This window comes from Chrysochloris asiatica, unplaced genomic scaffold (genome assembly GCF_000296735.1).
Source record: "Chrysochloris asiatica unplaced genomic scaffold, ChrAsi1.0 scaffold00116, whole genome shotgun sequence".
Lineage (NCBI taxonomy): Eukaryota > Metazoa > Chordata > Mammalia > Afrosoricida > Chrysochloridae > Chrysochloris > Chrysochloris asiatica.
The window spans coordinates 986,852-995,566 of NW_006408634.1; the positions used below are offsets into that span (position 1 = coordinate 986,852).

The window sequence follows — 8,715 nt, forward strand, 5'->3', positions numbered from 1 at the left end:
GGGGTACAGAACATAGTGTCAAATTCACATGGAATCCAGAGTATCTGGAGCCAGGGAGGCTGCTGACTCCCTGAAACTATCACCCTGAGATGATCTTTACACCTTAAAGGATCAATGCTCCTGAGCTCTCCTTCAAACCAAACAAAACTAAAACCAAACCACACCGATTCACAGCAACACTCAATCTCAACACAAGGAGCGCACGTCACCCGCTCAGAGCTAATGAGATTCAGCCAGGGGCCTCTGGGTGGTCTGACCACGGGGAAACCTCCTGGGTGGCCGCAGGAGGCTGGACGGCAGCTGAGAATCATCAGAGGCTCCGGGGTCAGAGCACCCAGCTTGGACCCGGACTCTGCATGCATCAGATCTCGGGTAGACGGTGCCTCGGTTTCTGCCACTGTAACACACAGACACCTGTGCCACGGATCTGGAGGGCATGTTGGGGACACCCAAGGAGCCAGGAGAACGTGCGTCACCCGGCACATTTCCACTTCGACTGCGGCTACTCATGGGTGCATCACAGCCCAGCCACTGAACTTCTGTCTTATGTCCGACCCTGATTGACGAGCAGTTCGAGACCAAGAGGTGTGTGATTCACTCACGAAGCCGATGACCGTGGGCAGGAGGTGACCGGCCCTGGGGAGGGGAGGCGCTGCTCACCTAGGGGAACCAGTCCACTGTCTTCTTTTCCCGCACACAGCCCGGCGGCGCCTTCTGTCCCGTCCTGACGTGCCCCGGTCTCTGGTGTCCGATTTGGGGGGCTTGTGGGTCCCTGAAACAAAAGACAACATTAGGGATTGAGAAATTCTGTATAACACCCACTAGTTTCCCTCCCTCCCTCCCCACCCAACCCCAACTTCCAGCAATCACCAAGTCCTACTGACGGCCTCAAAAGGCCCTGCCCCAGTCAGGTTTACTGGTCGGCTAGACCCGTGGAACCCAAGACTATGGTCCTTGGTCACCCATCGAATTCGGAACTGAACTCACCCTCATGGCTGAATTTTCAGCCGAACAATAGGTATGTACAAGGCTGAGTGAAAAACTATCCTCCCAAAGTTATATTACAACGCCCGTCCACGCCCACGGCTGATGACAACCTCGAACGCACACGTGAAATGATTCTGTCAGACACGTGACGGTGGATTATGTGGCAGATCATCTGCACACCAGCCATGGCTCTGCCTAGGAAATCGTCTACAGCAGACTTGGGTTTTGAAGAGTTTGTACCGGATGGATGCCGAAACAACTCACAGGAGAGCACAAACAGAAATGTTTGGACATCGGCAAACAAAACCTGGACCAAAACTCAAAGGCAAAAGTTGCTTTAAAAGAATTCGTTACTGGATTTGAGACATGGATTCATCACTATGAGCCTGAGAGTACACGGCAGAGTGTAGAATGCAAACATTCTCAATCGCTGACCAAGAAAAAGTTCAAAAGTCAACCATCAGCTGGAAAATTGATGCTTACAGTTTTCTGTGATTCTCAAGAGTCACTATTGGAACACTATCAGGAAAAAGGTTCAACAATCAATAGTGCTTGTTACAGTGAAATACTCATAGAAGAGCTGAAGTATAAATGCTATGCAAGGGCCTTGTGATCTTGCATGACAATGCACAACCGCACACCTCTGCCCACACTGTTGACACTCCTTTTGAGGTGTTCAAGAATCCTCCCTATAGCCCTGATCTTGCTCCAACAGACTTTCACCTGTTTGGTTCCCTGAAAGCAGCCCTTTGAGGACAAAGATTCACCTCTGATGAAGGAGTGAAGACAACCGTGTGTTCATGGCTCGCAGCTCAGCCTAAAACATTTTTTAATACGGGAATATGAACCTTGTTAACAGACGGACAAAGTGTCTTGAAAACCCAAGAGATTATGTTGGAAAATGATGTATGTGTCTTTTCTAAAAGTTGACTGAAATCAATTCTACAGCCAGAGTGCGGGTCATTTTTGACTCACCCTCGTATATAGGCAAACACTAGAGCTGCACAGCACAGAATTGCCCGCCAGCCATGAGGTGAAAAGGGCAGCATTTACCCATAGTCAAACTTCAGCAGGGTGAAGCAAGGAAGAGGAAGGGAAACAGAGTCTCGGGGAGGACAGTGTTAATGGGAACTGTAGTCACGGAGATGAACCCAAGTCTATGATCTGCTGACTGTAAAACGGGTCATCTGCTCTACGGCCCTCAAACCACAGTAAGAAGCTCTCTCTGCACCGCCACGATGGAGGGCTCACAGCTACCTGTGTGCGGGGCAGAACTGCTCCACAGCGTTTCCAATGGTTGTGACCTTCTCGCTGCCAAGGTGCCTCTCGGTGGACTCGAACCTCCATGCCTTTGCTGAGCAGCTGCACCACCTTACTTCCCACTGCCCTTGTGTCAACTCCACAGGGCCGGGCAGAGCTGCCCCTTGGGGTTTCCCAGCTTTATGGCAGCAGACTGTCTCACCGTTCTCCCAAAGAGCAGCTGGTGGGTTCGAACTGTGGACGCTAAGGTTAGCAGCCCAATGCTTAGCCCACAGCACCACCAGAACTCCCTTGCCTCCCCCAGAGACCCAGTGATGGCACTATTAACAAACATGTGGCTATGTAACACTCCGCGTCTGGGCCACCCGTGCGCACTCGGCAGGGTCTTCTGTGGCTGAGTTTTGGAAGCAGATTGCCAGCCCTTTCTTCCACCCTTCTAATCAGCACCACCCAGAGTCTCTCCCTCACTGAGCTTAACTAAGTCTTAAATTCTCACATTCACTTGTTGGGTGCAGCTGAGTGGTGCAAGCAGTTATATGCTTGGCTACTAGCCTACGTTGGCAGTTCAAACCTACCCAGAGTTTGGAAGACAGATCTAGGGAACTGCGTCTGAAAGATCCCAGCCTTGAAAACCAATGGGGCACAGCTCTACTCGGCACACGTTGGGGCGCCGGACAGGAGTCAGGGTGGGCTCAACGGCAAATGGCTTGGTTCTGGCTTTAGGAGTCCCTGGGTGAGGCAAATGCTTAACACACACACCCACTAACCCAAGGTTTAAATGTTCAAGTCCACCCATAGGCTTTCCAAGAAAGGCCCAGTGATCTACTTCTGAAAAGTCAACCAATGAAAACACTTTGGGGCTCAGTTCTCCTGAGACACACGTGGAGGGCAATGGGCTCGGGTTTTCACGTCAGAATCCCCGAGGGGTATGAATGGGTGAACACTCAGCGGCTAACCCAAAGGATGGAAGTTCAAGTCTACACAGAGGAGCCTCAAAAGTAAGGTCTGGCAATTCACATCCCAAAACGACACCACTGAAAACCCTAGGGAGGGCAGTTCTACTCTGACACACATGGGCCGCCATGAGTAGACGCTGACTCAAGTCAACTGGTTTGGTTTGGTGGAGGTGGGGGGCAGGGATCTGGGTTGGAGTCCCTGGATGGTGCAGTTAATTGCTCCCCAAAACACTGGTGGCTTGAACCCACCCAGAGGCTCCTTGGGAGAAAGGTCTGGATATCTGCTTCTGAAAGACCCTGTTGCTTGTTAGATGCCGCTGAGTTGGCTCCCACTCAGAGCAATTCTATGTACAATCCTATGTACAAGGGATGGAAACACCGCCCAGTCCTGAGCCATCCTCCCAACTGCTGCCGCCACTGTGCCAGTCCATCTCGCTGGGGGTCTTCCTCTTTTTCGCTGACCCTCCACTTGACCAAGTCATCCAACCAGAGAGGCTCATCTCCCCCCACTTTATCAGACTGTGTTCCACTGCTCCTCGTAAGGGTTTCAGTGGCTAAACATTCAGGAGTGGTCCACCTCTCCTTCTCCTAGTCTGTCAGTGTGACGCTCTGCTGAAAGTTGTCCACTGTGGGGGACCCTGCTAGCGTCACAAATGCCAATGGCCCAGCTTACAGCTTCCCAGCCAGCACAGTGGAGACCCCACGTAGGGGCACCAGGAGTTCGCTCACCCACAGCTCCTCCAGCAACACCACGGCCTCCTCCCCGCTGCGGGGCTGCCGGCCACGCACCCACGCCTGCACGTCAGGGGGCAGCGCGCCCAGGAACTGCTCCAGTACCAGCAGCTCCAACATCTGCTCCTTGGTGTGCACCTCGGGCCGCAGCCACTGGCGGCAAAGGGCACGTAGCAGGCCCAGAGCCTCGCGGGGGCCGGGTGCGTCACCCAGGTGGAAGTGACGGAAGCGACGCCACGGTGAGTCCGGGTCCAGGCCCTCAGCACTGCCCAGGTCCTCCTGCTTCACAGGCGGGAGCAACGGGGCCTCCATGGGTGCCGGCGTGTGGGCTGGAGTGGGAGCTTCCCAGTGGGGGGACAGCGGCACCTGTGGGGGCAAAGAGCAGCATGGTGAGAGCCAAGCATGCTGCAGCCCACCCCATCCCACAACCGACCACCACAGGATCGGAGCTGGACCACGGAGCCAGACACAGCCCACCGCCACAGGATCCGAGCCAGACCATGGAGCCAGACCACGGCCCACCACCACAGGATCAGAGCCAGACCATGGCCCACCGCCACAGGATCGGAGCCAGACCACAGCCTACCACCACAGGATCGGAGCCGGACCACGCCCCACCACCAACAGGATTGGAGCCGGAACACAGAACCAGACCACGGCCCACTGCCAACAGGATTGGAGCCGGACCACAGAACCAGACCACGGCCCACCACCAACAGGATCAGAGCCAGACCACGGCCCACTGCCACAGGATTGGAGCCAGACCACTGGACAATAAACCGTGCTGTGGAGTCCGTTCTGACTCACGGTGACCCTGTGTGCACCACAGTCGGGCTGTGCTCCGTAGGGTTCTCAGCGGCCGATGTCTCTAAAGATCGCTAAGCCTTCGGAGGCACCTCTGGGCACACATGAACCTGCAACTTTTCGGTGAACAGCTGAGTGCGTAACTGTTTGCCCCTCCCAGGGACACAACAATGGCAGGAACGGACACCCCGCACACTGCCACCCCATCCATTCTGGCTTGCCAACCCCATGAGTTAAAGGACCATGGTTCACAGTGGTGCTCAGCTGTTAACTGTGGGTTAGAACAGAGGTCAGAACCCACCCCTCAGCTCTGCTGGAGAAAAGACTTAGTGATCGCTTCCATAAAGATCAAAGCCTAGGAACCCTATGGGGCAGTTCCACTGTGACCAAGGCCGAAATGAGTCAGAATCGACTTGACGGCACCTAACATTAACAACAGATGCTGGATTAATACCCAAGGGTATGCCGAAGAAGACTGCTCTACGATCACTTTGTTGTTCTTGCTAAGCCATCGCTGAGTCAGTTCCGACTCACAGCAACCCTGTACGGGGTTTCCAAGGAGCAGATGGTAGGTTTGAATTGCCCAACTCGTGGTTCATAGTTCAGAGTTGACCCTACAAGAGCCACACTAGGAGTCCTATAAAATCATAGGAACCTGTATATTAAACAAAAATATCAAGATGTGAAACTATTATTTCTAAACATATCTTCCCCAGTTAGGTCAGCACACTGCTGGATGTAGTATTTCCATCTCTCACACCCTTCACTGAAGAATTCCAGGCTGGCGCTGTGGGTTAATGCGCTGGACTGCAAAATCAGTTTGAACCCCAAGGATCGGCGGTTCAAGCTCACCAGCCACTCCTAAGAAGCCCTATGCAAGGTCACTATGGGTCGGAACTGACTGACGGGCACTTAACAACAACACATTTATGTCACATCGAAATGACAATTTGGGCATCTCGGAAGAACTGTCCTGAGTGAAGAGTTTCTGATGAAACTTTCCCAGCTTTTTCTCATCAATGCAGTTTTTGATCTCCTGAATACGTCTTCCTAATAAATCTATCTAGATGACCCCTTCCGGGTCACAAAGTCAGGTCACCAGAACCTTCTGAGCTGACCCCTCTGCCTTGAATTGAATGGATCTAGCAGGTCCCCTTGGAAGTACCATTTTGGGGGTTTTTAAGGCACCCTAATGATGAGTCCTGGTGTGGCACTGTGGGTTAATACTGCAAGGTTGGGTGGAACCACAAGGTCTACAGTTGAAGCTTACGAGCTGCTCCTCGGACACCCTACACTGGGTCGTTACGGGTCAGAACCAACCCGACGACATTTAACAAGTCTAAGATAAGTGCGCTACTGAAACATGGCTGCAGCTACCTACTGATTGCAGAGGCACGCTCAAGCATACTGTTTAAGCCCCTGCATGTATGAACTGGGACCCCAGTAGCGGGACTCCTGCACTCAGCCACTGAAGGGTTAAGGGGCAGGCCACGGAGGCTTGCTTGGACGCTTTGCTCTGAGTGACCATTCACAGGTGACTTGCCCACTCTGAGCTTCATTTCCCCACCCCTGGGTTCGTAAATGGACAATCAACCATCGCGAACTTTATAGGGCACAGTTCTACTATGAAACACATGGGGATAACGTGAAGTGGAGTCAAGTCAGAGATAACTTCATAGGACAGAGGAGAACGGCCCCATAGTTTTCAAAACCACAATTTTTACAGGGAGTCTTGTAGGATCAGCACTGGACTGTGAACCGAAAGGTGAGAGGTTCTAACCCACCAGCCGCTTCTCAGAAACCCTACACAGGGTCAATACTAGTCAGAACGGTATGTTCTTGTTGTTAAGGGTCATCGAGTCAGTTCCAACTTCTAGCGACCCTGTATAGAGTGTGCGGAACCGCTGCTGACCCCCACAGCGCCACACCAGGAATACATGCAGGATTGCTGTGCGTCAGAACTCAATGACAATCTGTACAGAGGAGCCGTGGTGGTGCACTGGTTAAGCGCTTGGCTGTGAACCAAAAGGCTGGTAGTTCAAACCCACCAGCTGCTCTGGGGAGAGAGATGAGGCTGTGGGCGTCTATAAAGAATCGGAGCCTCAGGAATCCTATGGGGCAGTTCTACTCTACCCCATGGGGTTGCTTTGAGTCTAAATCAACTCAATGGCAGTGGGGTTTGTGGTTTTAAATCTCCACAGAGGCAGACTGCCAAACCTTTCTCCTGCTGAGTGGCTGGTCAGTTCAAACCACTGACCTTTCTTTTAGAAGCGCTTAACCACAGTGCTACCAGGGACACAGTGAAGGATCCCTGGCTGCACAGAGAGTTAAGCTCTGGGCTGCTAACCCAAAAGTTAGCAGTTCAAAGCCACCAGCTGCTCCATGAGACAAAGACAAGGCAGTTTGCTTCTGTAAAGATGGGCAGACTCAGAAACCTACAAAGCAGGTCTACTCCGCCGCGCAGGGCCGCTAAGAGTCTGGCAGCCGGTTTGTTCTGTTTGTCTCCCTGATGTTGCTGTGACGTGCCTGGCACAGTTTAGTGCCCGATGAAGCCTGGTCCATCCTCAGCACACACGTGGATGCTGGACAAGTCCACCTGTACCCTAGTGCAGCCGCCCTGGCCCCTACCCACCACACACCGGCTGTGACAACTGAAAATAAAACGACACATCGCCACATGTCCCCTTAGGATTGGGCAGGGGGATGCAAATCGCCTCTAGTTCCTTTCGCAAATATTTACTCAGCGCACAAGAGCTCAGAGCAAATCCCAGATCCTTGGGTAAGGTACGACTGCACCCGCGAGCAGAGTCCTGTGGTGGCGCGCTGTGCGAGAAACACTGGTGGGTTTGAACCACGAGGGGGGTGGTTCAAACCCACCAGCCACTCCTCGGACACCCTATACAGGGTCACTATGAGTCAGAAATAACGAATACCTAGGAGCAGGAATCAGCTAGACAGCACTCAGTAACAACCACATATGATTTCTCCATGTCCTAGGCTGTAAAAATGGGGCACAGTGAATGAACGCTTACACCACCTGCCTTAAGGCTGGTGGTTCAAACCTACCCAGAAGTGCCTTGGAAGAAAGACCTGGTGATCTGCTTCTGAAGACCTTGAAGATGCCCTGGAGCGAGCGCAGTTCTACTCTGTGCACACTGGGTCATCACCACTCAGCAGCAATGCCAAGCCAAGAATGGCAGTGAGAATGAAAAGGCAGACGCAAAACAAAAACGCTGAGGACCGTTCCTAGCAACCAGTAAGTGCTCAAGGCGCAGTGTTAGCTTTTCCTCCCATTGTTGGTCCCAGTTTCACGGCTAGTGTTAGGTACTGAAGGAAAGTAAAACCCGTAAAGGTGGCGTCCATGCCAACTCAGTCACCCTACAGGTGAGAGGAGAACTGCCCCATCGGGTCCCAGAGCCGTGTTACTTTATGGAAACACACTGCCTCATCTTTCTCCCCCAGAAGGGCTGGTGGCGCAGAGCGCAGAGCATTCCATCAGCAGCCACACATCAGTACCCACCAGGGCCCATGACTTCCTAAATAAGTACTTTTAAAGCGGCCACCAAGGGAATAATCAAAACAAAGTCCTGATTCTTATCCTCATGAATCTCTCACCTCAAAAGAGTAACTGAACTTGTAAAAAACAGTGCACACTATTCCTATAGCACACCTAACAATAAACCAGTTTCCGGTGATTCTTTTCCCACTCACAGTCACCCTGTAGGGCAGAGCGGAGTTACCCCCACAGGGTTCCCTAAATTGAAATCTTTTAGGTCTCCAGGTCTTTCTCGCATGGAGGTCCTGGGAGATTCCAATGGCCCACCTTTTCGTTAACCACCCACCTACCCAGCCAGGCCGTGGAGACCATCACAACTCATAGAGACCCTAAAGACAAGGTAGAACCATCCTCATAGGGTTTCCGAGGCTGTAAATCTTTACAGAAGTACACTGCCCCATCTTGTTCCTCCTGAACAGC

At 52.6% G+C, this 8,715-nt stretch overlaps 1 protein-coding gene across 2 annotated transcripts in view; it reads right to left on the reverse strand.

Moving 5' to 3' along the window:
- The window catches only part of ZNF444 (zinc finger protein 444), a 7,735-nt gene extending 3,488 nt beyond the window's left edge, over positions 1–4,247 (reverse strand). For both annotated transcript variants that reach the window (XM_006868081.1, XM_006868080.1), the window contains exons 1-2: positions 3,933–4,247; positions 661–772 (exon numbers count right to left, since the gene is read on the reverse strand). In XM_006868081.1, the coding sequence (XP_006868143.1) occupies positions 661–772; positions 3,933–4,247 (427 nt within the window). The remainder of the gene's footprint in view (positions 1–660; positions 773–3,932) is intronic.
- Positions 4,248–8,715: the final 4,468 nt, after the last annotated feature.